Source organism: Saccostrea cucullata, unplaced genomic scaffold, assembly GCF_032062105.1.
Source record: "Saccostrea cucullata isolate Sc308-1 unplaced genomic scaffold, CSIRO_AGI_Scuc_v1 ctg1644, whole genome shotgun sequence".
NCBI lineage: Eukaryota > Metazoa > Mollusca > Bivalvia > Ostreida > Ostreidae > Saccostrea > Saccostrea cuccullata.
In genome coordinates this window covers 22860-38686 of record NW_026939053.1, presented here as the reverse complement: position 1 = coordinate 38686, position 15827 = coordinate 22860, and the positions used below count along the sequence as shown (strand labels likewise).

At 30.8% G+C, this 15827-nt stretch overlaps 1 protein-coding gene across 1 annotated transcript; it reads left to right on the top strand.

The window, feature by feature from the left end:
* Positions 1-5996: 5996 nt before the first annotated feature.
* Positions 5997-15155, top strand: LOC134252164 (photoreceptor-specific nuclear receptor-like). The gene is made up of 8 exons (XM_062734602.1): positions 5997-6042; positions 11863-12136; positions 12256-12359; positions 13504-13704; positions 13815-14011; positions 14231-14477; positions 14695-14800; positions 15023-15155. Exons 1-8 carry the CDS (start codon positions 5997-5999, stop codon positions 15153-15155), a joined length of 1308 nt encoding a protein of 435 aa, XP_062590586.1.
* The last annotated feature ends 672 nt before the right edge of the window (positions 15156-15827 follow it).

The following is a 15827-nucleotide window of genomic DNA, read 5'->3' as shown; positions in this document are numbered from 1 at the left end:
TAAAGTAGTGAACATGGTAACATATACAAATTTTACATTTACTACCACCCTGAAAATTTACATAAAAGAAAAAGAATTGAATCAATGCAAACATTTTTTAAAGTACATTTTAGGAACTCCATAAGCAAATGTTGGGCAGTTTATCAAGAATGGAACACGAAATGAAACTTATACTTAAAAAAATTAATACTTCAATACCAACATTTTTTTTTTATTTAAAAAAAAAGTTCACCGTCGGATAATATGTAGATAGGAATGCTCTGTCAAAACCTTTCATTTTGGATTGCTGTGGTTGGAAATACAGCAATCCCAATCTCACTTAGCCTTTGGGAGGGTTCTTTTTGTTTTAGTATGGATGATGCATGAACAGAGACTAATTGCTATTGCCATAAACAAAGATACATGAAGAGTCTGCAGTCAAAATGCTAATGTTTTTCACCCTGAAGGGACTGTGAAGATATTTCTGCTTGTGATGGTCTATAACTTTCCAAAAAAAAAATATTTGGAACATTTCAAATCACGGTAAGTTTTTGAGCGGGAAACTCTATTGAAAAAAAATCTTTACACAATACTGTTGGTTTTCGTTTCATTAGCGCGGAAACAAAAATTATTCTCTTCTAGCAACTTTTTACACAAAGGTTATAAGGAAAATGATGTGTTTCGGAATATTATAATGTTACTATGTTATAAACAATTGCTCATATTTGTTGAATAACCAAGATTACATTCTCATATAAAGAGAATAGATTAAACTATTTGTAAATTTTGTAAATTCAAAGTTTACAATATGACACGATACAAACACTTCTCTTTTCAATGCATCTGCAGAATCAACATTGTGATTGCATATTACATTTCTGTATGGTCTTGCCTTTAAAGCTTAAAAAATCACATATTGATATCCTTAAATGCAGAAGAGAATACAGTGAAAATTAATGTGTGCCGCACCTGAGAATGAAGGTTTTGGGGTGACAGAAGTCAATGTTGTTGAAATGATTATAGAGGAAAGGTATGTTTATATATTGTAATTCATTAGGAGAGAAAATTGCCAGCTGTGTCATAAAATGACATTTCCCTTGAAATTTCAGCAAAATTAAGCTTTACAAGTAATGATCCATAATACAGGGCGATATTAATCCGCAAGAGTAATATGTTTATTTACTAATAGAGTTATCGACTGTCAAGCTTTATACAATCTCCCCTTGCTCTGACAAATCAAACGGTATTAAGTTTCTCTATTTTCTGATATATTCCTGTAAAATATGACAGAATTTAATGGGCTATTTTCTCGATTCATCACTGCTTATACGAAAAGATTTCTGAATATGACGAGGACCCGCAGATCATTTTAACAATGACTGGGGACCCTAACAATAGAGCTGTAAAATTTGTGAGGAACACCGGTGATTGCAAGTCATTATTCGTAGTATCAATTTTCCTTCTATGATTGATGCCAGGAATATCCCTCGTCTTATTAAGTTTCCTGTTGAACACATTACTATTAAAATCTTGTTTATTACCCTGTTAACTCGCACGCCCTTCGTTTTGCTAAAAGGCAAACTCGCGTCATGCATTATAAATGTTAAACAAGAACTTCATTGATTCTACTTTGCCGTTTGTCACATCGAACGTGAAATGCGCGTGCGGAAACGTACGTGCACTGAATAATGAAATAATCATTGATGAGAAAAACTCAGAATAAAAGCTTTGGAAAATATTTCATTTTTCTGCATCAAAGTTATCTCTCTCTCATACTTCTGAAGTGTTCTTTTATGTCTATGTTTAAATAGCTTCATCCATTGTGTGACATGCTTTTTTCTTATTGAGAAACTTAAATCTATTACATTTATTTTAAAATTTGTATCCTTCAAGCCAGATTGAGGTTTGTTTTAGTTTTTTTCTCGTTCTTATATGGTACTTAGAAACTTGCATTTACCATTATATTTCTTTCCTTTTTGTTTTTAGTGTGCTCAAGTTGGTAAAGAGGTCCAAAGTTGCATGGTGCAGCAAAAATGAAGATTAAATGTTTTGGATGTCACAAACCCAGTTTCATATTTTTAAAAGATGAAGGGGAGAAAACAAATCAAATATATGTAAATGATTTATTAGGAATATCTTCAGCCAGGAATGGTTACTCTTTAATATATGAATATAATATACGAAACTTGAAATTGAATTCATTTCAGGCAACAATTTAACTTATGCGTCTCAGTGTGATTCAATGTTCAAGTTCTTAGAAACGGTCTTATACAAAGCTGATATTTGTACCCGATTAAAGCATCTTTATCATTACATTTTTAAAGAAAAAGATTTTTTCTTTAACAAAGCCTTAGGTACCAATGTTGATTGGCATGATATAAAGTTAGAAGTGATTTGAAGTGTTTTGCAATGAAAGGAAACGCTTATATACGCACTATGTTTTTTTTTTTAAATGATTGAAGTAAATAGAAGAAACTAAAGCACTTTATAAGTATAAAGTTCATGCACCTTTTCTTTTAAAAGACTGGATAACTATGATTTTGATTTTTCATCCTAAATGTATTTGTTGATCAATTTTCATTTAGAAAATGCATATAGAGGAGGTGTTTTACACTGTATTCACATTTCCTGAAAATTAATTTGAGGTAGGCTAATTTTCCCTTTATAAAAATGATTAACTTTTCAGATAATGTTTGAAGAAATGCCGTGGGTATATACACATTAATTTGAGAATTCAGAGCCATTTTAGGAGCGTGTTTAATAATTCAGTACCTGATTTCTAGAACCTGAGGATCGGACTTCCTTAAAGCAATGTGAGCTGCAACTTTGATGTAAAATTTTTCTGCCGCAAAATCCGTATTAACTGTTTCTAAGGTGGATAAAAAGAAAATTTTAAATTATAAACTTCTGTTGTTCATACTTATAACAGAAGAACTATTTATATGCTTTTAATGATGCAAAATTACACTATTGTCGTCCTATACAATATTGTTTTCTTATATAATACTAAATATTTGATATACAGAGAGCTCTGTCTTTTAATACAATTTCATACTTTATTTTAGTATCATTAATCATAAAGGATTAAACTACTTAAAAATATATTATTTTGACACATTTTACTCGCAAAATAAATAAGTCGATAATTTATTTTAAAGAACATTCATTGTAACAAATATACACGAATTTAAAAGGTTGTGTTAATCAGATATCAATACTTTTTTAAATCACAATTTTACCAAAGTCAATAGCATTTACACGTACGACTTCCCATCACATTATACCGTAGATGTACAATCATACCTTACAATCAATGAAATATTATTCTTTTTTGACAATCATTCCTAATTAATGAAATATTATTCTTTTTTGACATCATAGACAAAACTACTTAAAAATATATCATTTTGACACATTTTATATCGAAAAGCCAAAGTTATCTCGTTTGTCATAAAGCTTGGTTGTTAGATCATCACTTACGTCCTTTTTACACCGAAATATGAAACAGACGTTTCAGAACCCGTGGTATCTTTAATTTCAAGCTCACCAGGGTATATCTATCGACATAAGAATGGAAACAACCACTGCCAACCGACAAGTATACTATTATCAGAGGTAGGCACCTGGAGTTTCTAGTGTTCCTGCTGATGTCCTCTTCACATATTTGTACATGTATTATTTAAATACTTTTTGAGAATGATCATTGTTCGTTTTCTTCTTCTTTTCATAATCACCTGCGTATGGTTTATGTCTCGCATTTGATTCAGTATGCAAGAAATTACTCTACATAAATACCATTTCTTAACCAAGTAAAAATTATATAAGTTTATGATACAAAGATACTCAGTTTTCTACATTCTCATTTAAATTCAACATTTTGCAATCCTCGATACAACGACCTGTTACAATCTACCGTGAGCTCATTTGATATCAGACATCTTTCATACTTATCATAAGACCATTAAAATAACACTGAAAATTATCGACAGTTTTTTTCGTATTGCTGAGAATAACGAAGGACAGAAGGGAGGTATGGTCGGTTGACAAAGGATACTCACTCGTCCATAGGATCTAATCTGACCTCTGTTTTCAGAGGTCCGTGCATGTTTGCTCTGCTCAAAAATCGTACTGTTTAATTGGACCTTTGAACAAGCGCATAATGCTTTGTCATCTTCTAATGTCATTTTTCTATCATTTTTTTTTCTTAAATTTTTATCAATCCCACTTAAAGAGAAAAAAAAATATATCTGAATATGAAATAGGTGAAGTAAACGTTAATGGGTCTCGAAAAAAAAATCTTTAAACAAAGCAAATACACACAGACAACTGTTAATTCCAAAGACTGTGAGGAGTAAGCACCCCCGTCTACAGGTCCTATCTACCGTGGGCTCTACATGTGATCGGGTAATTATTGTAGTAATCAGTTAATTAGTATTAAAAAGGCCTAACACTTGGTATAAACTCTTTCAATCAAAATACGTTCCAGTAATATATGTATTTTCTAACAAGGTCATTATGTTTGACGACCATAGAAACTTGACATTTACTGTAAAATGCAGATCGACTCTAAAGGAGGTTGTTTAAATCGTTGCAACGTCAACTTATTTTTCAGTGGCCTGTATAAATTTACTTATACAATCTAATATGATTCCTGAATTAAGGGATGTCGTCACTCAAAGGAGAATTATAGAGGTTTCACTAAACTTAAGTTCAATAGTGCGGTAACTCTTTACAAAATTGTTTAATGTCAAAAAGGTAGAACAGTAACAGTATTAAAGGAGAACTGTGTGCGCGTACGTATTAATGAAAAACTGAAAATATAACTCAGTTCTCTTATTCACGCACCGTAATAAGCAGATAAAACCCAAAAATACATAAAAATACATTATGAGTGGGGGAGGAGGAACTTTACAATTTTTCAACTTATTGGCTTATTTTATGTACAAGTATATCAATATCCATAAGCTCAAATGTTTACAAAAATTATTTTAAATACCAATATTAATAATATTCTTGTGTATCTCAATTTGAAGCACATACTAGTGGACTGTTTTAAAATTTTTGCTATTTATGTAAACTTTAACATGCAGAGAGACTACATACATGAATTTGAATCAAAGATTGCATATGATGACTTAAAAAAAAGATTAAATTTAAATTAAAGCTTGCATTCCAATTCTCACAACTTGTTGACTTTGTGACAGGTGAAGCTCATAAAAGAAAGTAAAGACTCGTGCCTTTTCAAAGCCAAACGACACAGACCGTGTATCAGTAACAGATCCTAATGTCCTCAAGTGTCATCTATTGCACTCCAACAGCTGCGCAACCCATTGGTCACGTGTCGCGGAAATTCATTTCCCATCATTGCTGCCATTTTATTTTACAAATCTGTTTGTGTTCCGACACTTGAGGTGTCACATTACTGTAAATGTTAAACCAATAGTTGATTGAAAAATAACAAATTATTTCTTTCCTCTCAGAAAAATAACAGTTTTTGTACAAATCTTTAATGTAAAAGACACGTTGATTTTATTTTCATGGAGCAATAGGTTCCTCACATACATTTAAACAGTCAGGGAATTTTAGAGATGTATGAATTATACTAAATATATAAAATATAAATTTATATCTGTTTTGCATCTTCATTTTTTGCTATAATTATAATGAAATTATATAATATTCATAATTAACCATTCATGTACATATACCCGATTAGATTTTTTTTGTACTTCCCCTCAATGCACCTATTCTGCATTGCTTAAATGCAGTGAGTTTTTTTTTTTACAGAGCCTAAGCTGATTTACATATTAATTTCCTCACGTTTCTTAGTTTACAATAAGGCTGGACTTTTGTCTCATTCGACCAATGAAACTTGGGATCATCCATACTGGGCATCATCCCTATAAGCCACCAGATAGAAACAGAAATAAAAACGGGATTGTCCTTGTCTTCAAAGAATTTGTTGCAACAGAAGGCAGTGATTGCAGAAAATAATTTTCCTTCTGAAGCCAAAAAGAATGGACCTCCATCATTCTGATGACAATTCCACAGTCTCTCGCGTTGGTAAGTTTGCTGAAAAGTTATATGAAGATTTTGGAAACTTAAACTAAAAGTTTGATTCAGCAATATTTGTTCCTTCTGAAAAATTATGGTCTAAACTTGAAAGATAATTAAATAATTTTGATTTGTCGAAGAATTTATTTACAATAAACATTTCATGCAGTTTATGAGAAAAAAATAAGGAAATTATATCATAATAGGCATAATTAGTACGTAAAATGTTCTTGCATACTGGGTATATGTTTTTGTTTTACATTTATAATACAGGTATTGAAAAAGAGAATGTATGTCTAAATGATAATATTAATCATAATGCATGTTTTGTAATCATCTCACCGTTGACAAATGTTGCCAGATGTTAAAACTATGTCTGAAACTATGTCTTAATTTAAGTACTAGTAAAGAGAATTATCATAAAGTTAAGAGCAGATCATCGAATGTTTCGCTGAAAATAATGTTTTACATATTGTCTTATTTTAGCTGTATTTATAAACCGTAATCAGGTATTTACTGCGGTTGGAAAAGTTTGCTATTTGACCCCATTAAGGTGTAGCAAATTAAGTTTCTGTGTTTTCAACTTCTGGGATTGAATCATACAGCAAGAATTAATTTATGGGATATAAACATAAAGCGTTAAGGTTTTGGTAGAACACTGCCTAGCATACATTTTTTAAATTCATTTAAAGATGTGTTGATCATTTGAAGGTGCTTGACAACTGCAACTAAGCTTTACTATCTACTAGTTACTTTTATTTTTAGAATGTAGATTAAGAAGTGATGAAATAAATTAAAACAGATTAACTGACATACGAACCAGTTATAAGACTTGCTTGTATAAAATATCTAAAATATTATTGTAGAAATATTATGCGCTCGTAATTTTGCGGATTGTCTTATTGGCAAAATTTGACAACCTCAGTAAAAATCCATTTTACGGTACTTTAGCGCATTGATATGACATTGGTGTGTTTATATGATATCTTTAAGAAATATTTCATAAATAATAACAAATTGAAATTTCTTAAATTAATTTTCAACTTTACTTATTGATTGATATTAAACGGTGCTAAATTTTGTATACTTTAAAATAAAAACTCGTAGATTATTAACTGTGTTTTAAATAGGTTATTTGCAAAAGTTTAGATATTGAATTTAATATCACATAAAATATATTAAGTAATCCTTTATAACTTTTTGACATTTGCAGATCTGTAATATGTTATTTGTTTTCTCAGTGCTATTAAAATCTATGCTAATGCATGGATGCGATATATTACTGATGTTATTTTTAACTGGGAGGGGAAAAGGGGGTGTGAAGAAAAGCTCTCCGTATTTGTATATTTAAACTGTATATGCAATAAAGAAACATAATGCTATATTAGGGAAAATATTAATATATGTCATTTAGAACTTTTGCTAAAAAGACCCACACTTCCCCAACTATCAACTATTTGCGGATTCGTCCGCAAATGAACTGGTATTGAATATGTAGATTGAGAAAACAAATTAAAAGTTAGAAATTAACTCTCAGCCTTTCACTTGATGTTTCTCCTTCACCATCACGTATCGTGATGGGAATGATGACTAACTAGATATCTAACTGTGTAATTCCCCGATTCTTTCATCCTTGAGTTTATTGAATCAAACCAAACTGGTGATATTTTTATTGAATTAAGGGGAGATAATGAAAAAGACATTGAATAAAAATCTGATTATGCAGAGCAGGGAAAATCTTCGGCATTTTGATTATGGTGCGATGGATGATGAAGAAGCTAAGTTAGAGATCAATCTGGAGTATTTCTCTAAGATTTACAGATCGAGGCAAGAATTACTGTTAGATGAAAAATGCGATATCGAATCAAAAGCTCCCTTACAACAAACATGAAAATGTATTTGGAAAGATATCTTTTCAGAAAGTATGGTCTTAAATTAACTAAGAAATTATACAACTTTTTTTGTCTTCATATTCTTTTGGAAGAAGGTGTCAGATTCTTATCCTTTAATAATTCTTATATCTTTTGTTGTCCTTTTAACAATGATTTCTTAATTATATGAATAAAATGAAAAAAAAAATGAAGAAATTGACTGATAAGTATTAAAATATAATTACGTATTCCAAAAAACAATTAGTATAATAAGAGCTACTTAACAATTCTTTCATACTTAATTCGCATTGATACATTGATCACGGGGGCCTATTATCTCCTATGTTCTCTATTACTACTTGATTAAAAGTGTACACTTTAAAGATAACAGAATTGATAAGATGTCCTGTACTAATACTTTGAAATTAAATTTTGATTTACTTCAAAATTTATTTATTCTATAATTTACATGGGAGATATCATTTCAATGATGATTATTATGGAAGTTAAATTTGAAAAAAGTAATATTTTCCTTTAATAAACAAAAATCATACGAAATTCCAGATTGTTGAGATGCAACTGTACAAAAATTTAAATTTTAAAGAATGGTGAGATACAACTGTACAAGAATTTAAATTTTAAAGAAAGGTTTCATCTACTATAATTTTAATCTTTGATTTACTTAAGTACATTGCAGTTGTTCATAGTAAATTACATGTATTTTGACAATTGTATTTTCTGCAGGTTTTTTTTTTAAATATATTAAAGTAAACTAAAATTATCAAAAGAAGTTCAAGTTTTATCACCCTGCTGTTGCTAATTAACTTTTTGATTTTCCTGAAAAGAGTGTGTTCAGCAAATATTCGTTATTTTCAAATTAAGAATCTATCTATTTCTTTTAGCTTATTCGCATGTCCAGTAAACAACATTAAATTATCTTTTAAGGGTTTAATCCACACTTTAAATTACCTTTACGATGGCAGATTTCAACACCTGTACCGAATATTTGTTTGATTTCTACACCTGTGCTCTATTCTTATTTTTCTGCTGTAATGGTGATCTATTGAATTCTCTTTGGTCTGGAAACCCGATAGCTGTTTCTTCTACGTGCTGACCTTTAGTCTGGTCATCTTTTACTTCATCTGTTACCCCCAGAGTTTATCTAGTAAAATCAGACCAGTACATGGCTATTCTGCAGATAATGAGTTCCTCTGTCATAGAATGGAGACGTGTCGGAGCATTAAAACAGTTCAACATTTAATTATCATTTCATCAAACAAAAATTAAAGAAGCTTTAGAAGTGATACAAAACATGCTTGGGTACCAATGGCGCCCCGTTATTAGAAGACCTATTTTTGTATTCATACGAAGCAGAATTTGTCCTAAATCTTATGCTTGAAAAGAAGAAAACGATGCTCTGGCCTTCCACTCGACATTTAGATACAGTATATCTACGACGTGTTGTCAGTTAATATTGTTTTTTTTTATTCTTATGTCGATACGATATATCTCAGTACGTTTTAAATGAAGACACCACAGAGTCTGACACATCTGTTTCATATTTGGATCTTTTACTTGAAAAAGATGTTAATGGTAATCTAACAACCAAGCTTGATGATAAACGTGATGTCTAACTTATAAATCGTCAACTTCCCCTACTTATGCAGCAATAAACAGTCATTTGCTTTCGGGGTTTATATACTTGTATATCTATCAGTTAATTCGATATGCAAGAACATGCTCTTCGGTGAACAATATATAAAGCGTTGTAAATTGTTGACAAAGAAGTTGATGAAACAAAAATATCAGTAGTCTCATTCAAAGTCATCATTTCGTAAAGCCACAGATATTAAAGCTTTTTAACTTAAAATATATTTAGTTTATATTTTTTAATAGAAAATATCTATTTATCTTTACAAATGCATCTTATTGTAATTTTACCTATCTAATATGATATACTTTAATTACAAAAAAAAAAAAAAAAATACTATGAGTAAATGCACCTCTTATCTTATAAATTCATGGGCATTTTTTGAGATGTTAAAATTTTCTCACTGTTGATCTTCACAACCTGAGGAGCTGACTACCTTAATAACAACATTTTTTTTCATCGAACATATAATAAAATCAAGAATACTTGACTAAATAATTATAAGGATCTTTTTGGTAGATATTCAATATATTTTTTGTTGTTGTGGTAATATTTTACACATCAATTTTATCTTACAAAGGATATTGATGCAATATATAACACCCTAAATTGAATAATACAGATTTGTAATTGTATAATATTACGATATAATTATATACTTAAAGAACATCATATTTTAACATGTGAAGAAATAAATATTTTTTAGAATATGAATTAAAGTAATGACAATTAAATGTTACTGTATGGTATTTTAACATCTAACCTGAAATCATAGGTATACATGTCAGCATATAGTCGGGATGCACAGAGAAGATATAAAGTGCTACCTGATTTTAGTGTCATGTTGTAAATTTTGAATTTACCGGGTGGCAGTAAATACAAAATTTACAACATGTTGTCATGTTGTAAATTTTGTATTTACTGCCACCCGGTAAATTCAAAATTTACAACATGACATTAGCATAAATATGCGCTTATATTTATCGGAAATATGTTTAATTATTTTTAGAGTGAAATGATCTCTTATTTAATTTTTAAAAATATTTATCATTTTTAATTCGACACGTAATGTAACAAGTGTAAACTTTGTTGAAAAGAATTATCTCTCGATTGATTTTTATCAAACCTCGAATATAGAGACATTTTTGAAGACTTTTAATAGAAATTCCTATTAAAAAATTTTTCCTTAATTTTTATCGCACAAACAGTACGATAAAGTTATAGAAAGAAAAAGAAAATTTTTAACAAAAACTTTTTCGTAGAGAGTAATGTTATGTTTTAACTTTAAACGATTGTAATATGAGAAATAGTTAGATATACATGTAATAGCAGGTTTAGAAGTTTTCTTAACACTGCCATGAAGAGTCTTAACTAATGCTTGTTTTACGAAAGAAGAAACAGGACAATAGAACAGTGTTCGCTTTTTATTTGTAAATATTCCATTTTTTAAAATCCCAGTATATCTAATAAAGATTTAAACCCATAGTTAGAGTTTCCAGAACAAATTTTTGATCGGAAGAAAGTTTTACCTTTGTAAATGAATCCTGTGCTTGTCAATATGCTTCAGAAATGTTCTTCTAAGTAGACGTTCTACTTCAAACATTTTTTCGAATGGTCAAATATTTTTTTTTCAATTTGGATGTAACAAGCTATTAAAAAAAAAAAGAATGATGTGTGTTTGTGAATAACTGATGTTCCTTCTGATGTAGCTTTAGGTGAAGGTTTGAGTTTCTCAAATTCTCGTCAAACTCAAAAGACAAGAGACTGACCTTGTAGTTTGACCCTCTTCTAAAAATCCAAAACCTTTGCTATATTTTTTTAATATTTGATGCTAAATCTTTAATATTTTACACGTGAATTTCTTTGACAAGGCCATCCCCGTGGTATCATTGATTTTATCCTTTGGTTTTGACCATGCAATCAATACCGGTATGACCCACTTTTAGAAAAAGTTTAACCTTAACCATAATGTTTGAATAGTTAGTGCTTGGGCTTTTTTTTTCAAGAATATTCAGAAGTCAGAATATGACAGAAGTCCAAACTCTGGGCAACACGTTTTATCTTTTGACCTTGGACTTTGACTTGCAGTTGAGAATCTTTTACCTTTGTCATTAGCTTTCAAACGGGAGAATCAGTGTTTCACAAACACAGTCATATTGTTCCCCTTATTTCTGTGTTATTGATGCATACATCAAATTAAAACAAATTAAACAATAATAAGTGTCTTAAATGTTTTACTTCAAAAGAAGCAAAATCATCACAGACTCTAAAAAAGAGTATTTATAATTCCTAATGATACCTTTTTAGATTTGAATCATTCACAAAGATCAGACTTATCTTCTCCATTGACTCTTTCGCCCCCTGGTCCTTCCATTCCATCGGCACCTATATCCACTTCCTCTCCCGTTCTGATACATCCTCACCCTATCACCCCTCAGTGTGGACCCATGAAGAGGGGGTCCCCGGGGCTGACGTGTGTTGTATGCGGGGACACCTCCAGTGGAAAGCATTATGGGATTTTGGCCTGTAATGGATGTAGTGGATTCTTTAAAAGGAGTGTTCGAAGAAAATTGATCTATAGGTGATTTAAAGAAAGTGATATCTATTAAATTTTTACTGAAATTGTAAAAAATGATTAAAAAGATCAGTTTCTTGAAAAAATGTATCTGTTATATCTGTTTTATTACACGTTGTTTGCAGATGTCAGGCGGGCACGGGTATGTGTTTGGTCGACAAGGCTCATAGAAACCAATGCCAGGCCTGTCGTCTGAAGAAGTGTCTGCATATGGGAATGAACAAAGATGGTAATTTGGTTTTGAATCGTGCCTTAAAGTAGTCAGGAAAATATTGCTACTTACAACTGAAATGAAGTTTTTAAAATTATTCTAGCATAACTATTTCACCATACAACGGTTAAAGGTACTTGGACACAGATTTGAAGTTAATATTTTCTCATTTTTTCTGTATAATATCACGAATTATATATTTCAATAGCATTTCACACAAAAATAAATTAAAAAAACTTATTTCATTTAAAAGTTATTAAAACTTTAAATTTTTTGGCGGGTTTGATTGACACATCCTTGCACTTTCACAAATTTTAACTTTATTCTTAATCCTTAGGAAAAGTGGCAATTTTGATGTGTTTTAATGAGAAATATTAAAACTTTTATCAAGAAAAATAATTTTATTCAGAGTAGAAATGTTAGAAAGCAAAACACCTTCACAAGTATCGTCATTCCGAACTAAGAGATGCGTACAGAGTTTAGCAAATCGAGCACACTCGTGTTATGTACACAGTTTTTGTAAACAGGGCTCGAGTTCTGTTATTGTTTATATTTAGAATTCACCGGGTGCGTTCAATCGTCACAGTCTGCTTACCACAACTGCACGGACTGACAATATATTGTGTGATTGTTTTGCATTCGAACGTGTCTACTCTGAATTTTCTGGATTATAGTATTAATATTTTTCATTTATACAAAACGAGATTGCCACTTTTCCTAAGGATTAAGAATAAAATTAAATTTGTGAGAGTGCAACGATATGTCAATCAAACCCGCCGAAAAATTTGAAATTTCAATATCTTTTAAACGAAATAAGATTTTTAATTAATTTTTGTGTGAAATGCTATTAAAACATATAAGTCGTAATATTATAGAGAAAATAATAACTTCAAATCTGTGTCCAAGTACCTTTAAACTATATAGTTATGTTTACATGAGGCACAATTTACAGACTTTAGTAGAGTCGTGTTAAATCACTAAATCAGCATAAAGATTAACGTAATTAACTGAATTTACTATAACATTTTCTACGAAAAGTGATGAAATCACTATTGGTCTTCGAGTTAAAATTTTAAAAAGCTACAATACATGAGTTCATGATAGTAGGGCCGTAAGGGGCTATATACATAACTTTTTCCTTTCATATTTATTGGTCTGTTAGCTGTGCAGAATGAACGCCAGCCGAGAAATACAGCACAAGTTCGCCACGATCAGATACCTGCTGAACTGGATAACCCTTTCATTCAATCTCATGTGACCATCTCAGCTACTCACCCGGCCTTTAGTCCCCCAGCCAATACTCGAGTATTCCAAGGAATGTCGCATCCCGAAGCTCACTCGAAACTGGAGCAAGTAGAATCTAGTAAGTAAAGCAACTCAACTAGCTAATCTTGTTGGACAAGTTGCATTTGTAGATATCTGTTGCTATTTAACAAAAACTTCTGTGAGTATTTCATTTAATTCTTATTGAAGGTCGAGATGAAAACATAGATGTCACAAACATTGAAACCGAGCAGAATATCGTTCCACACCCACATGCATACTCGGAACCTCTGATTTACTCGTCAGGCCAGGAAACGATATACGAGTGTTCGGCTCGACTGTTATTTGTTGCCATTCGGTGGGCAAAAAATCTTCCATCATTTGCAAATTTACCTTTCAGAGATCAGGTATTTATATTCTGAAATTTTAAAGATAAACAGATTCCATTTTAAATAAGCATTAAAAGATACAGCTATAATATTCACACAATACAAGGTTTCTTGCCTAGTATAAGATATAGTTATAACTGGATCTACCTTGAAGGAAGAACAATTTAAATGAATTTACAAACAGTTGAAAAGCATTCAGAAAATTTAAATGTAAAATAGCTTATTCTGTTTTATAAGGTAATTCTTCTAGAAGAAGCATGGAGTGAGTTGTTTTTGCTGTGCGCCATTCAGTGGTCTATGCCGATGGAGACGTCACCGCTTCTTATGACGCACGAAACAGTACAGCCGCAAATGGCGAACCTAAAAACAGGAAACCAGTACCCTGATGTTCGCTTACTCCAAGAAATATTCAGAAAATTTAAAAATACGCAAGTGGATCCTGCGGAATTTGCTTGCTTGAAAGCAATCGCTCTATTTAAGCCAGGTTTAAAAGCTTTAATATACATGTACAATGCAATGGCGAAAAAAAAATTTAAATGCCTTTAGTTGAGTGGACTGGACATAAATCACAGTTGATCCTCTGCGATATGGAAAGACATGATATGCCAATTAGTACATTCACTTTGAACTCTCATCTTATAAAAAATTCTACCGACAAACACACAGGAAAATAATTATACCATTTTCTTTCTTTGTAATAGAGACTCGTGGACTAAAAGATCCCATTCAGGTAGAAAATTTCCAAGACCAAGCCCAGCTAATGTTGTCACAGCACGTGCGGTCTAACTACCCAACACAACATGTCAGGTACATGTATATCACGATTTAACTGTACTTTTTAGGGCCCGACTATTCATGGTACATTGGACAAGGCTTGTTTATTGTCTAAAATGAATTAAGAAAAGACAAAACCAAGTATGGGTCAAAATGAAGTTGAGATGTATTGTCTTTATGAAACATGATATGTTTGATATTCAAATAATGAAGAAAATTTAAAAATGAATAATACCGAGGGATTTTGTTTATTAGGTTTGGCCGCCTACTTTTGATGATCCCGTCACTCAGGTTCGTGTCGTCAGACAGGGTAGAGAAGATATTCTTTGGGAGGACAATTGGAAGCGTGCCCATGGAGAAACTCCTTTGTGATATGTTCAAAGGATAAATCAGTGAAAATCATTAATAATAAAAAAAACTAAAATCGTTTTAAAAAATTGCTCTTATTCTCGATCTGATTTAATGAATTATATTGTTTTTAAGGTAATAGTCAAATTTGTTTTTAAAACTTTTGTCACTTATATACAATTGTAGTGTATTTTTTTTTAAATTTGCCATGACAATGTATATGAAGAATTAAAATAAATTCTTGAATCATTATAGTAAAAAATAAAAGTATTGCTTCTACATTCTGTGAAACTGTAATAATGTCTAATTACTACATTGTATTTTATAAAAATTATACAGTTTATAATAACATGATTACTCACTTTTTAATAGGGATACGGGAAAAACTGACGTCTGCAAAAATTATAAGTACATGTACCTCAAAATAACCGATTTTACAGATTCTTCACGTTTATATATCTTTCATGTTAATTTCTCAAGAAATCAATGTGAAAATTTTATAGAGGGACAAATACATTTTATTATTAAAGAATCTCAATTTTAGAATAAGACAAATCAGTTTGATTTGCATCTTGTGTATATATATTCAAAAATATGCGCACTATAGATTCTCGGATAATAAGAGTCACAGTATATGACTAATAAGAAACAATTAAATACCATACTTGACACTCCGCTAAATTATATTCGAACGTCTAGATCTATTTCACAA